The 14,981-nt window shown below is 38.6% G+C and overlaps 1 protein-coding gene and 1 non-coding gene across 4 annotated transcripts in view; one reads left to right on the forward strand and one right to left on the reverse strand.

Annotated features, from left to right (window-relative positions):
• The window catches only part of Samd8 (sterile alpha motif domain containing 8), an 87,863-nt gene that overhangs the window by 41,762 nt on the left and 31,120 nt on the right, over positions 1–14,981 (reverse strand). For all 3 annotated transcript variants that reach the window (XM_004846328.4, XM_021259651.2, XM_021259650.2), the window contains exon 2: positions 353–945. In XM_004846328.4, coding sequence (XP_004846385.2) covers positions 353–945 — 593 coding nt within the window. The remainder of the gene's footprint in view (positions 1–352; positions 946–14,981) is intronic.
• LOC147825559 (U6 spliceosomal RNA) lies at positions 10,001–10,107 on the forward strand. Its single transcript, XR_015440630.1, has one exon. It is a non-coding gene; the product is annotated as a U6 spliceosomal RNA (small nuclear RNA).

Genomic DNA, 14,981 nt, shown 5'->3' on the forward strand with positions numbered 1-14,981 from the left:
AGTACCTCTACATTTGCTCCCCAGTACAAAAAAACAAACAAACAAAAAAGGAAAAAGGAAAAGGTGACCAAGACCAAGTTCTATTTACTATATACATCCTTTCAGGACACTAGGGCACCCTCTTAAAATCTGAAGTATCCACAGTTAAACCTATAGAAAAAGAAATTAAACAGTGGTCTCTATTGCTCCCCTAGGCCTAAATTCTAATTTACTTTAAGTGATTTCAAAGCATATATTGCCAGATAAAGCCAGTGTCAACAGCAACACAATAATAACATAATCATCACACATATATCATTGCTGTTGTTACTACAGCAACCTTGCAGAGACAGCACGCTGAAGCGAAACTCACCTGTCAAGGAATATATCTGGGAGCGGCGGGTAAGTCTGCATGTCAGGCACACGCTCGTGGACTATAACCATAATGAATGATGTAAACCCGAACACTATAAAAACGTATATACAGCTCAGTATGGTCTTCCAGTACTCTGGGTCCAGTCTTCGAATAGAATGTTTGCTTTTGCCATTCATATACTGGTACTGATCAGTGCTCAGGTCAGTGAGGGGTCCATCACAGTCATGAGAAGGCTCCCCATTACACAGCCAGTCTGCGCCCTGGAGAGCACTGATGCACGGGCTCATGGAGCCCATGGGACTGTCACTGTTGTAGCCCATCTCCTCTAAAACATCAATATGTATTTTCTGTAATTTTCGGACTGAAAGCATTAACCTTTTAATGTCCCCTAGGACTTTGATTTCCAAAGGAGGAGAGCGGAGATCATACTCAGTCAACGTCAGCAGTGTGAGTCCATCGAGTCGGTGCTTGTTGCATAAGATGTCCACATACTCAAAAAAGCCTTCATCCTTCAGCCACACAGCTACATGCTTGGTAGTCCAGCGGCGAATGCAAAGTTGACTGGGACCTGCCATTTCTTCCTCCACTGCCTGTCAGAAGAAAACAGGAAAACAAAGATTTCAGTGTGTTCTAACAACTTCTCCAAAAACCAAATACTGTACACATGAACATATTAGAAACTGTAACCTACCTACACTGCCTTATTGGCTTCCAGAGTCAAAGAAGTAAAAATTATTCAATAAGTGATTTTCAATAGATTAACACTTTAACAATTTTATGCATATAACCCTCAACAGCAGAAGAAAGGCAAACGACCAACAATTTACAGAAACACACAAATGGTTATTCAACAGCAAATCAGCCACAGCTTACTTAAAAAGGTATGTTGTAGATAACAGAGTAAAATCCCATTTGTATTTTTCATAAAATGAAACCTATGTAAGATTTGCTATAGGCAAAATAATCACAAATCCTCATGTTCATAAGAATGTGCCCCCTTAGCTAGGTGTGGTGGCACACGCCTGTAATCCTAGCACTCGTGGGCTGAGGTAGGTTGGCACCTTGAGTGTGAGGCCAGCCTGGACTGCATAGTGAGCTCAAGACCACCCTAAACTACATAGTGAGACCCTGTCTCAAAAAAGAAAAAAGAAAAAAAAAAAGGTGTGTCCCACTTGAGGGAAAAAACACAAAAGTGAACAGGTAACTGCAATTTCTGGATATTCTTTAGGTTTAGCATTATTTCTGACTACTATATGGAAAATTATTTCTCTAACAGATATAGACCCTTTAAGCTAGATATAAATTTTAGTCTTTTTTTTTTGTACCGGAGATCGAACTCGGGTCCTTGTGCTTGCACAGCAGGCGGCAAAACCACTGAGCTAAATCCCTGACCCCTGAATTTTAGTCTTAAGAGCTCAGTTCCTTCTATAGCTTGAACATTCCATTACAGAAATAAATACACCATTTCTGTGATTTTAGTGATAATTTTTTTAAAAAACTGTCATATTGGGCTGTAGTTGTAGTTTAGTAGTACAGCACTTGCCCAGGATGCCTGAGGCCCTGGATTCAATCTCCAGCATCACCGATGATAATAACAATAACAACAATAAGAAAACTGTTATTTCAATGTACTCATAATTTTGATAAAACTTCACATTACAATAAAAACTTCACTTTAGTTATAAAAGACCAATATTGTGCTATATTTTTTAAAGAACTATTTTTTTTTTGGTACCAGGGATCCAACTTGGGACCTTGAGCTTGCAAGGCAGGCAGTGGAACCACTGACCTAAATCCCCAGCCCAAGAACTAATGATTTTTACTACTAATGATTCTATTCCGTTGTTTATGTTCTTTTTCTACTGTAAAACTTTTCAATCACTTAGGGTATAGAGGTTCATAAACTGTATCAGATACATGAAACAAAAGCCTATTACAGAAAAGGGGGACAACTATTTTCAAATATACTTTCTCACTAATAAAGCCTGACTATATTTCCTTCTGCAATAATTTTTTAAAACATGACAGATTTTAAAACATTAAATAAAAGAATTTTAAAAACCCCACTGGGAGTGAAGGCTGAGGATGTAGCTCAGTGGTACAGTGTTTGCTTAGCATGCACAAGGCCCTGGGTTCAATCCCCAGTACCACCAAAAAAGATTTTTTAAAAATTAAAAAAAAAAAAAACACTATAGGGCCAGGGATTTAGCTCAGTGGTTTCACTGTCTGCTGCGCAAGTGCAAGGACCCGAGTTCGATCCCTGGTACCATAAAAACAAAAGAAAACAAAAAACCACTATGAATACCATGTGCCCACAACCCAGCTTGAAAAAAACCATTTCAAATAGAATTGTTCTGTTTCTTAATCTGAACAGCAGCTATTAGTCATATGGTTATCAGGTATATACTTAGGATCTTCAATTTTTTCCATTTATGCTAAGCTTTATAAAAGAGTTTGCTTTAAAAAGCAAACAAAACACTAATACAAATGGGTATGCTATCCTGAAGGACAAATGAATGTCCCTCACAGTGTCCTGAAAGGCACTCTCTTCCTCCCCTCCCAGATGTACTGTCTCCTGCTTCCGGTATTTATCATTGCCTTATTATATGCATTCTGGATTATGAAAAACCTATGCTTCCCTAGGCTGAAGAAAATAAAATGCAGATGTTCTGCCTTCTCTTATCTACACAAATTCCTGACACAAGACTCATAATGATTTGGCAAAGACAGATATTTTGAGTAATAAACACCACCTGTATTATCAAAACTACTTTTTGTTTCCAAACAGAGCTTTTGAAATTACCAACCCACAGTTTTTAAGTTTTTTTCCAACCCACATAGTTTTGAAGTCCTAGAAAATTAACATCATATCTGCCTACAAGGAGTTTGTATTTTTTAAAAAGTTTATTGCAAAGTTACAAAACTCTCTTACAACTTTTCTTAGCTATAATAATATCATCACCACCCCTAAAGGTCAAGGAATTATGATTTACTGACTTTAACACATGGGATTTATATACTGATGTTACTATTTCATACTATTTATTACATAGTGTATACAAAATGCCATTAAAGTATGGTTTTGCTATACGTTTAAGTTCACACATACAGCTAGATGATTTTACCGTATCATATACTTATAGTTTATTATCCCCAGGTATGCTCTGACTTAATTACTTCACCCTTGGATATCCAACAAGCATAAACCACAAACAGTTGGAGTTATGAGGTAGCAAATCTGAGAGAGAACAGCATCTCCTGCAAAACAAGGCCCAGCACAACGTCCCGAGTTCGGTCCCCAGTACCAAAAAAGACAAATGACAAAAAAAAAAAAAAGCCATCTTGTGGGCCGGGGATTTAGCTCAGTGGTTCCACCACCTGCCCTGCAAGCACAAGGACCAGAGTTCAATCCCCAGTACCAAACAAACAAACAAAAATATACAAAACAAGGCCCGATTTTTCATTCTATTTCTATTCTGCTACTTTCCTCTTTCTCTAACAGCTCACCACCAATGGGTTCCAGGTCACTCCCATCCCTGCAGCAATTATTCTTCAGTACAGTTTCATCTTAAGTCTGCTCAAAATGATTCTGCTCTTCTTTCATAGCTTTTTCTGCCTGTCTTAGCTCACCACTTCCTCCCAACCTCATTTACTAGAAAATATGAGTTACCATACACAGAAGCCTCCTGAGCCTGCTGTGGGAAAGCCCCAAGAGCTCCACACATTTCATTGTTCTGCTTCATCAGGTCAGAGCATGTCCTTTAATTGTACCCTGTTAAATAACAGAAGCCCACACTAAATCACTACTTAGCTAGTACTACAGAAGCCTACATTAGAAGGGTATATTAAAAGATGATAAAAAGCTTTAGAGTCATTTAATATTTGTTGTATCACAGCAATTACAGCAACAGAGACTTTGACCAAAGAAAAATTACAGACACAGGTTTCATACAAATCAATAAAATGAAAAAAATTAAGATTAGTAAATGTTTCAAAGACCCAATTCAAAAATGGGCATCTGAAATGAACAGACATTTCTCAGACAAAGAAGTAAAAGCAGCAAATAAATGTATGAAAAAATGTTCAACATCACTGGTCATTCGAGAGATGCAGATGAAAACAACACTGAGATTCCACCTCACCGCAGAAAGAGTGGCTGCTATCAAGAAATCAACCAATAACAAATGCTGGCAGCGGTGGGGAGAGAAAGGAACCCTTCTCCATTGTTGGTGGGAGTGCAGGCTGGTGCTACCACTATGGAAATCAGTGTGGAGATACCTCAGAGAACTAGGGCTAGAGGTCCCATTTGACCCAGCTATTCCCCTGCTGGGTATATTCCCCAAAGAAGTAAAAGAATCATACTACAGTGATATCTGTGCACCCATGTTTACAGCGGCACAGTTTGTAATAGCTAAAGCTTGGAAACAGCCCAAGTGCCCATCAACTGGAAACTGGATAAAGAAGATGTGGTTTTTTTAAATAAAATGGAGTACTACTCAGCAATAAAGAATGAGAAACTAAAGTCATTTATAGCTAAATGGATGCATATTGAGGCCATACTCTCAAGTGAAATAAATAGGACACACGTGTAAATACCGAATAGTTTCTCTAGTGGGAAAAACTGAGAGTAAATAAGGATTAAAAGGATTAATAACTAATAATTGATACTTTGAAATAAGAAAAGGTCCAAAGGGGTAGGGGTGGTGGGAGGAGATGGGGAAAGGAAAGAATGGAAAGGACAAATTGTGAGAAAAGAAAAAAAACTGGAAATGAAGTCTATGTAAATAGGGAAGGGTGGAGGGGTGAAGGGTGCACAGGTAACGGGGAAAAAATAAGAACCAAGATACAACATGTACAGGTACAAGCACCCAATGATAAATGTAAACGTATTGTATACTAAAATGTACCAATAAAAGAATTTAAGTAAAAAAAAAGATTAGTAAATGTTTAAGAATGCTGTCAGCTTTAACCAATAATTGATATAAGTCAAATTATCAAGGAAAGGGACTTCTGCTTTTGGCCAGGACATAGTAACAAGGACCAAATTTACCTTCTGACCTGAAAAAACAAAAAGCAGTCCAAACATATGAAAAAAAAGTTTCAAGATACTGGACAGGAAACAAGGTGGGCTCCATCACCCAACTTTCTGCCTTGGGAGCTGCCAAGCCATGAGAGGCACAGGATGGAAAGCCCTGGGGATGCCTGGCAGGCCTGGCAAGCTGAAGAATCAGAACTGCGAATCTGGAGTAATGAGGAGGCTAATGTCTGTAGAACAGAATGCTCAAGAGGAGAGATGTGTGGCTGGAGAACTCCACAGATCTGCAGAGGTCTTCCTTAACACTGAGCTAGCATTGATCAGTGCATGCATGTGAGGAAACTAAGCAGGACCTAGGAAAGACCACAACCCAAAAAATTCCCAGCATTCCTACAGGGCCAACAAAATGCCTACTCTATTTTTTTTTTTTTCAAAACATTTATCAGTATGTTTTAGACATAATAATAACATTCATCATAAGGAATTTGTACCAGTACATGATATGTCTTTTTTTTGTTGTTTTTTTTGGTACTGGGGACTCAGGACCTGGCGCTTGTGCAGCATGTGGCAAAACCACAGAGCTAAATCCCTGGCACTACATGATATATTTTGCTTTTCCTTTTCTTTCCCCATTCTGTCCCCCTCCATTATGTACAAAAGCTTTGTTTCCATTTTTCCTTTCTCTCTTTTTTTCTTTGTCTTTCCTTTCCACCTTCCTTGTTCCCCTTCTCATTTGAACATGTTCTTCCCATTTCCCACATCTGTTGTACATTTTAGTCCTTATTTCCACTTTCGATTTCTCATACAGGAGAAACAGAGTATTTAAATGTGTGTTCAATTTATTTCACTTAAGAATATAGTCTCAGGATGTATCCATTGAGCTGTAAATGCCTCAAGCTCATCCTTATTTATGGCAGAGTAGTACTCCATTGTATTAAAAACCCACATCTTTACCCATTTCTCGGCTGATGGGCGTTTGAGTTGTTTCCAAGATTTAGCTATCACAAACTGTGCTACTATAAACATGGGTGTGCATATATGGCCATAGTATGATGTTTTTAATTCTTTTGGGAAGATACCAAGAAGGGGAATAGCTGGCTCAAGTGGAACTTCCAGTTTTAGGTTTTGGAGAAATCTCCACACTGGTTCCACCAGTCTACATGCCTACTAGCAGTGGAGAAGGGTTCCTTTTTCTCCACAGCCCCTCCAGCATTTGTTCTTGATTTCTTGGTAACAGCCATTCTTTCTGGAGTGAGATGGAATCTCAGTATTGTTTTAATTTTCATCTCTTGAATGACCTATAAAATGCCTACTCTAAACAGCCAGATTGAAAAAAAAACAAAACAAAGCTCATGATTCATGTGGGTTTGGGTAGAGTACACAGAAAGATCTTGCTATAGTAGCAAGGCAAAATTAACTCTATAAACACACATAAAAAGCTTAATGTAAAATATAAGAAGCTTAATGAACTGACATAAGAGGCTTAATGAACTGACATAAAACGAGAGCCATGCACGGTGGTGCACACCTGCAATCTCAGCACTTGGGAGGCTGAGGCAGGAGGAGTCTGTGAGTTCAAGGCCAGCCTGAATTACACAGTAAGAACCTGCCTCAAAAAACCAAAGCAAAATGACAGCCAAATATAACCATGTCAATAATCACATTAAATGCAAATATTTTAAAATACTCTAAAAGGAAGAGATTGCCACATTCCATAAAAATATATGACTTTATCCTGTCTATGAGAAACACAACTGAAATATAAAATACAAAGGGTCATAAGAATGGGAGAAGACAACACCATGCTAATGCTGATCAAAATAGCTGAGTAATTACATTGGTATCAGAATAAGATTTCAGAGCAAAGAACAGAACCAGGAATTTTAAAAAGTCATTTTATAATGATAAAACAGTCAATTCATCATGAAGACACAAATCCTAAGGCTACATGCACCAAATAATACAGCAGCAAAGTATGTGAAATAAAGCTGATGGAACTGTAAGGAGAAACAGACAAATCTACAATTTTAATTAGCAGATGTCAATTTTCTTCTCAATAATTGATAAAACAGGGCTGAGGATTTAGCTCAGTGGTTCCACCGCCTGCCTCACAAGCGCAAGGACTCGGGTATGATCCCCAGTACCACAAAAAGAAATACTGAAGGATGTAATATTTGGGCTGGGGATTTAGCTCAGTGGTTCTGGCACCTGCCTTGAAAGCGCAAGGTCCCGAGTTCGATCCCTGGTACCAAAAAAAAATTAAAATAATAATAATTGATAAAACAAGCAGACAGAAGTTCAGTAAGATTTGAACGATGTAACCAATTAGCTTTAGCCAGCTAAGACAGGACATTGTACCCTACAAGAATGTACATTTTACTCACGTGTAAAAGAAACACTGACCAAGATAAGTCATATTAAAGGCCACAGAACAAGTCTCAATAAACTTTGTAAGGTTCAAGTCATATAAAGTATGTACTCTTGACCGCAACAAAATTAAATAAGAAATCAGTAACAGAAAAAGCCTTAGAAAACTCCCCAAATATATGGAAACTAAATAATACAACTAACTAAATTATCCACAGATCAAGGAATTCAAAGAGAAAAATTACCTATTTACAACTGAATGTAAATGAAACACAACATAATAAAACTTGCAGGACAATGCAAAATCAGTACTTGAGGAATTTTCACAGAACTAAATACCTATATAGAAGAGAAGAAAAAAAAAAAACCGTATAAAATCAGTAGGTTTGACTTTTATCCCAGGAAACTAGACAAAGAGAAAATTAAACCCAAAGTAGAAGGAATAATAAAGATGAGAGCAGAAATCATAACAAAGACAACAGATAAAAAATTTTCAAAAATCATAAAGTTGGCTCTTAAAGCTCAATAAAATTTGATAAACTGGGCCGGGAATTTAGCTCAGTGGTTTCGCCGCCTGCTGCACAAGCACAAGGACCCGAGTTCGATCCCCGGTACAAAAAAAAATAAAAATAAAAAAGAATTTGATAAACTTCTGGCCAGAATGGTTAGGGAACAACAACAACAACAAAAGGAGATACAAATTAGCAGCAGCATCAGGAATGAGAGTGGTGACATCACTACAGATTCTTCAGAATTTGGATACTTAACACATAATACAGGAATACTATGAACTTAATGCAAATAAGTTTGGCAATTTAGAGGAAAGAACAAATTTCTCTAAATACACAAATTACTAAATGTCATGCAAGAAGAACTAACTGCCTCAGTAACTATCTACTAATGAAATTGAATATGTAGCTAAAAACATTCTCATAAAGAAAATTTCAGGCTCAGAAGACTTCACTCATGAGCTCTAACAAGCATTTAAGGAATGCTTAAAGGAAGAAATAAAAAGGAAGAAATAAAAGGAATTTTCTACAAATCCTCCCAGAAAAGGAGAAAATTATTCTGAATTCACTCAATAAGGCCAGTGTTATCCTGATGTGAGACCTGAGTAACTCCATTTTAAAATTTGGCCCCATCTTAGAGTAAGGTGGCCTGGACTAATTCTAGTTCCAAGAAAAACCACAAGATGTACTTTGGCCACCTGCCTGTGATAATGTTCAGCAGTCCCCTAGCAACTAGCCTAGCAACAGCTAATCAATAGCTGCCTCAATGTCCCAGATGCTCTTCTCGATGGCCTACAACAGCTAATCAGTAGTTACCCCAATACCCCAGTATCCCAGATGTTCTTTTCGATGACTTGAGCAGCCGTTTGCAGTTCAGCGCGCAAGGCCCAACCAATTAGGTTTAAACTTTCAAAACTTGCTAAATGCTAGCCAATTGTGTGATTTGCGTGTGATTTGAAACCCCGCGCCTTGCTGTAACCTTTATAAAAACCCCTGGTGTTTTAGAGTCGAGGCTCTCAATCCTGACCCGCTGCGTCGGTGTCGGATGAGAGTCCCTGCTCGAGCTTGAATAAACGACCCTCATGTGTTTGATTCGGAATCGGCTCCTTGGTGGTCTTTGGGGACCTCGCGATCTGGGCACAACACTGATACCAAAAACAGAGCAAAAAAAATTACATGAAAATAAAGCTACAAACCAGTATCTTTCATGAACAAAGATAAAATTTCAAAACTTAATAAATCAAATCCAACAACATCTAAAAAAAAAATATATAGCCCAAGAATGCAAAGTTGATCAAAAGATGAGGAAAAGCATTTGATGAAATTCAACATTCACTCCTGGATAAAAACCTCAGCAAACTAGGAATAGATGGAAATTTCAACTTGAAAAAGGGCATCTTTTTGGTTTGTTTTTTTTTTGGTACCGAGGATCGAACTCAGGTCCTCGTGCTTGCACAGCAAGTGGTGAAACCACAGAGCTAAATCCCTGGCCCCATTTTTGAAAAAGGGCATCTTTGAAAAATCTACAGCTAACATCATATTTAATGGTGAAAGAATCCTTTTCTCCTAAAATGAGGAATATAGCAAGATTGTTTTCTCCCACAACTTGCATACAATATTAGAAGTTCTGCCAAGTGTAAAAAGGCAAGAAGAAATAAATGGCATACAGATGGAAACAGGAGAAATAAAACTATATTTACACATAACTTGATCATTTATGCAGAAAATTCAATGGTGCTTGCCTGGGCAGTACACCCTCTAAAATTAGAATGATACAGAAAAGGTTGTCATGGCACCTGCACAAGAATGATCTACAAACTAATGAGGCCACCCATATGGGGAGGAGGATGGGAGCAGGGGTGTAGCACAGCAGCAGAGTACATGCTTAGCAGGACAATGCCTACAACAACAAAAATTCAGTGCCATATAAAGAAAAGTACTAGAATTAATTTCAGATTAGCAAGACTGTTGCACGTAAAAGCAACATACAAAGCTCAGTTGTTGGGTGGGGTGGGGGTAAAAGGAATGAAAATGATCAGTAATTATATATATGTGAATCAATTCTCCAAAATGACTGCAACTATTATGTATTGCAAACATACACTAATTTAAAAGTTTCAACTGTATTTCTACACTGTAGCAACAATCAAAAACTGAAAATTTATAAAACAATCACATTCATAATTATCATAAAAATATGAAATACTCAAAAACAAATCTGACAAAACATGGGAAAGGCATGTGCACTGAAAACTATAAGACACTGATGAGAGACATTAAAGACCTACATGGTGAGAAACGAGTAGGCCACAACAGTCAATACTGTACTGTTTATCAATTCTCCCCAAACGCCTACAGATTAAATGCAGTATTAATCAAAATCCCAACAGGTTTTTTTTGGGTAGATATTAGACTTACTTAAAAATATTCTCCCTGGGGCTGGGGATTTAGCTCACTGGTTCTGCCCCTGCCTCGCAAGCACAAGGACCCAAGTTCAATCCCTGGTACCAAAAAACAAAAAAAACAACAAAAAAAATATTCTCCCTGTAGCCAGGGATTTAGCTCAGTGGTTCTGGTGCCTGCCTTGCAATCACAAGGTCCCGAGTTTGATCCCCGGTACCAAAAAATATTCTCCTGTATCAGCAGAGCACACAATACAGTCCTATAACCTAATCACAAGGGCAGTACCCCATGTTTATAGGTCTCTTCCATTATAGAAAGACACAGAGGTCATCTTATAATTCTGCCTATCACAGAACCCTAACCAAGCCAAAGTGGTACAGTATTAGAACAGAGATAAACGGGGGCAGGGGATTTAGCTCAGTGGTTCTGGCACCTGCCTCGCAAGCGTAAGGTCCCAAGTTCCATCCCCAGTACCAAAAAAAAAAAAAAAGAAAAAAAAATAGAATAGAGATAAGTAAATCAATGGAAAAGAATAAAAGACCCACACATAGTGCTCACTTGATAGAAATGTACAAAGACAATTCAGTGGATAAAGGATATCTTTTCTTCAAATGGTTCTGGAACAAGTGGATAACTCTGCAAAAAACATGCAGTGACATCTTCCACCAAAATTATTGCAAAATAGATCATACAACTAATGTAGAACCTAAAACTAGAAAACTCTTATAAGAAAACATAGGAGAGCTAGGGATTTAGCTCAGTGGTTTCATCGCCTGGTGCACAAGCACAAGGGCCCGAGTTCCATCCCCAGTACCAAAAAAAAAAAAGAAAAGAAAAAAACATAGGAGAGGGCCAGGGATGTAGCTCAGTGGTGTTGGCGCCTGCCTCGAAAGCTCAAGGTTCTGAGTTCGATCCCCAGTACCAAAAAAGAAAACATAGGAGAAAATATTTCAGATCTTGAGTTAGGTAAAGGCCTCTCAGATAAGACATCAAAAGCAAAAACCAAAAAACAACAAATGGATAAGAAGGTCTGATATAGGGCCTATGATATAGGAGTGATATAAGGACCTCCAAATACTACAAAGGAAATGTAACTCCCAACCTGGTAGATGTCCAATAAGCCGAGTTCATGTTCTCTAAAATTGAAGAATGAATTCTAGGAACAACAGAAACTAAGAGTACAAAATATTTATTGAAAGACAGCTTCTAAGAGACAGAAGGGGGCCCAGAAAGGAGGTTGCCCCAGAGCCTCACTTCTCAAGGGAGTTTCATAGAGTAAAACCACAAGATGAGGTGGGACAAAGTATAGTCAACTAATATCACAAGTATAGTTGCTCAGATAATATTGATGCAGTGGAAAATCACAAGGTAGGTATAAGGTGGGACAAAATTATGGTCAACCAGTAAGATTACAAGTATAGTTGCTTAGGTAATACTGATTAAATGGGGATCAAATGGGGAAGTAAACCGCATACCAGGTGTGCATGGACTGAACAAGGATTTTTCTGGCAAGGAAAGGGCTAGGGAGGTTTTGGCTCCCCACTCAAGGTGATTGATGCCTATTTAGAATATCAATCACTGCTGTTTACCCTTAGGGGAAAATATGTAGGTGTAGTCAATTCTCTTTGTCTTGAAATCTGGCCTTCAACTAATGCTACAGTTGTGAAAAGTTCTTATCTTCCGCATTGATTTCTTGAGGACCCAGCCCTGTTTGACTGCCAATAATATTTTTAACTAACTTAGCTGTAAACAAAAGGTCTTCATCTTTTTATGGAAGGGACTGAGAGTGGTTTTTTGTTTTTTTGGTTTTTTGGGGGGGGGGACGACTGAGAGTTTTTGTGGTTTTTAAGTCTGCAAATTTCTGCACTGTTTGAATCTTTTATAGTAATACTTTTCTATGGTAGGAAGATAGAAAAATATGTATAAGCAATACATATTCACTGAAGAACATTTAAAAACTTTAAAATTCCTCCCTAGAGAACTGCTTATGTTATATTTTTCCCACACACATATTTTCCATAAAGAGGCCAGGTGTGGTGGTACACGCCTGTAATCCTAGCACTAGGGAATCCCAGGCAGGAAGATTGCTGTGAGTTCAAGGCCAGTCTGGGCTACATATGAGTTCAAGAACAGCCTGAACTACATAACAAGACCCTGTCTCAAAAAAAAATCCATAAAAAGAAATCATACGGTATATAATTCTGTATCATTTTACTTAAAATTCTGTTTTGTTTATTTGAGACAGAGAATTGCTATGTAGTTCAGACTGGCCTTGAACTCATTATGTAGCCCAGACTGGCCTTGAACTCACAGCATCTTCCTGCCTGGGATTCCCTAGTGCTAGGATTATGGGCGTGTACCTGGCATGTACCACCATGCTTGGCTTTTACTTAACATTGTTGCATGTGTCTTACTCAATATGAAATATACTTCAAAAATATAGTTTTGTGACATTCCATTGTATTACTGTACTTTTGTCCATCTCCTATTAGTGAGTGCTCACAATTGGATGATTACAAATAGTACCATAGTGCCTTAGGTTAGAAACAGAATAACTAGGGCCAGGGATTTAGCTCAGTGGTTCTGCCGCTTGCCTTGAAAGCACAAGGTCCTGAGTTCGAGCCCTGGTACAAAAAAAAAGAAATACAGTAACTATATAAAAGAATCTGAGATGTTATTTAACACTAACTCAGTTACAACATTAAAGCTTGATTTACATCATAGAGCATTCCCTGTGACAGGATTGGAGGAAGTCCTCAGAAAGGAAAGAGACACCTCAACTTGGCCTGCTAAGTAGTCAGGTCAAAGGAAACGAATTCCAGGACACATCAGTACAGTAAGAGAGATAGACAGGGTTTGCTAGGCAGAGCACATTAAGGGAGAACAGGAAAAGACTCAGGCAGGTTCTGGAGGGTCAGGTTCTGATAGAGGGGCTCAGGCAGGTCCACTCACAAAAGTGTGAGGCCGGCTTAGCTGAAGTGGGCCAGGTTCCGCTGGGTCATTATCTCAGTTCTGGCTCCTCTAGCTCCAGAAGAACCTTTAAGGTTTAAGGGGCGATTTGGTTCCCATCATGGGATAACTGTTCCTGCCTGGGGGAGGTGAGCTCATCACAGGGCCGTCTGCAAGGCTCTGCTTAGCCTAGAATCCTGGTAGCTATAGATTTGAAGACCTCACCCCAGAGCGGTCTGAACACTGTGAAAGCTGGCAATTTGACTATCCCTGAGAACTCTAAAAATTACCTGAGTTACTCTTACCTTCATGTCTGGAAGAGGGATGAGATAAGAAAGGATCTATCTCAAAGTTTTAAGGTAATGTGGGAGACCAAAAAAAAAAAAAAATTGAGTTTCCTTGTCTACTTTTGATTCATCTGTCTCTTTTATTTCACCTCACATGGAAGCTCAGTGTCATGCCTGACCTAAGTGGGACCCTCTCAGCACACACGCTGCCCTCCACAAACAACAGGATACCACTAATGGGCCATGCTGTGTTCAGTAAACAGAACAGATAGCTGTAAAGAAAATTTAGGACAGGGCCAGAGATTTAGCTCAGTGGCACTGTGCCTGCCTCACAAGCACGAGGTACTAAGTTCTACCCCCAATCCCTGGTACCAAAACAGACAAACAAACAAACAAACAAACAAAAAACCAACTACCTCTCCAGCCAATTGCTGACATCTTTCTTGATCTTAGCCTGTCTGCAACCAGACAGAATAAAATCAGCTTTTTTACTCCCACAAAGCCTATGTCTGAGTAGTCTCTTGTGCACCATTTGCTACACTTGGTATTTGTCCAAGTTTGTTTTTTTCTTTTAAGTAGTACTCAAGATGGAACCCAGGGCCTAGTGCTCTATCACTAAGCTACATCCCCAGCCCTAAAATGTTCACGGTATGTATGCAGGAAACATTTCAATGAGATAAAATCTAAAAGTACATTCTGAAATCATGAGCAACTAAGAAAATACATAAGCAGCAAAGGTCAGTTAGTGTATTATGACAATAAAAAAAAGTCTGCTCCTGCAGAATCTATCAGTAGCCATTAATCAAATTTAGTTCCAAGTTGTAGATAAATAAATAGATAAATGGAAGCAGCTGATCAGCCTGTATAATATGGAGCAAAACCTTTTGGGGCCGGGGATTTAGCTCAGTGGTTCCACCGCCTGCCTTGCAAGCGGTAGCATCGGAGTTCAATCCCCGGTAACAAAAAAAAAACAAAAAAAAAAACCTTTTATCTTTTTTTTTTTTAACCGGGGATCGAACTCAGGTACTTAACACTTGCGCAGCAGGCAGTGAAACCACTGAGCTAAATCCCTGGTC

Source organism: Heterocephalus glaber, unplaced genomic scaffold (genome assembly GCF_053883595.1).
Source record: "Heterocephalus glaber isolate CG9 unplaced genomic scaffold, H.glaber_assembly_v1.0 deba00001497, whole genome shotgun sequence".
NCBI classification, from domain to species: Eukaryota; Metazoa; Chordata; class Mammalia; order Rodentia; family Bathyergidae; genus Heterocephalus; species Heterocephalus glaber.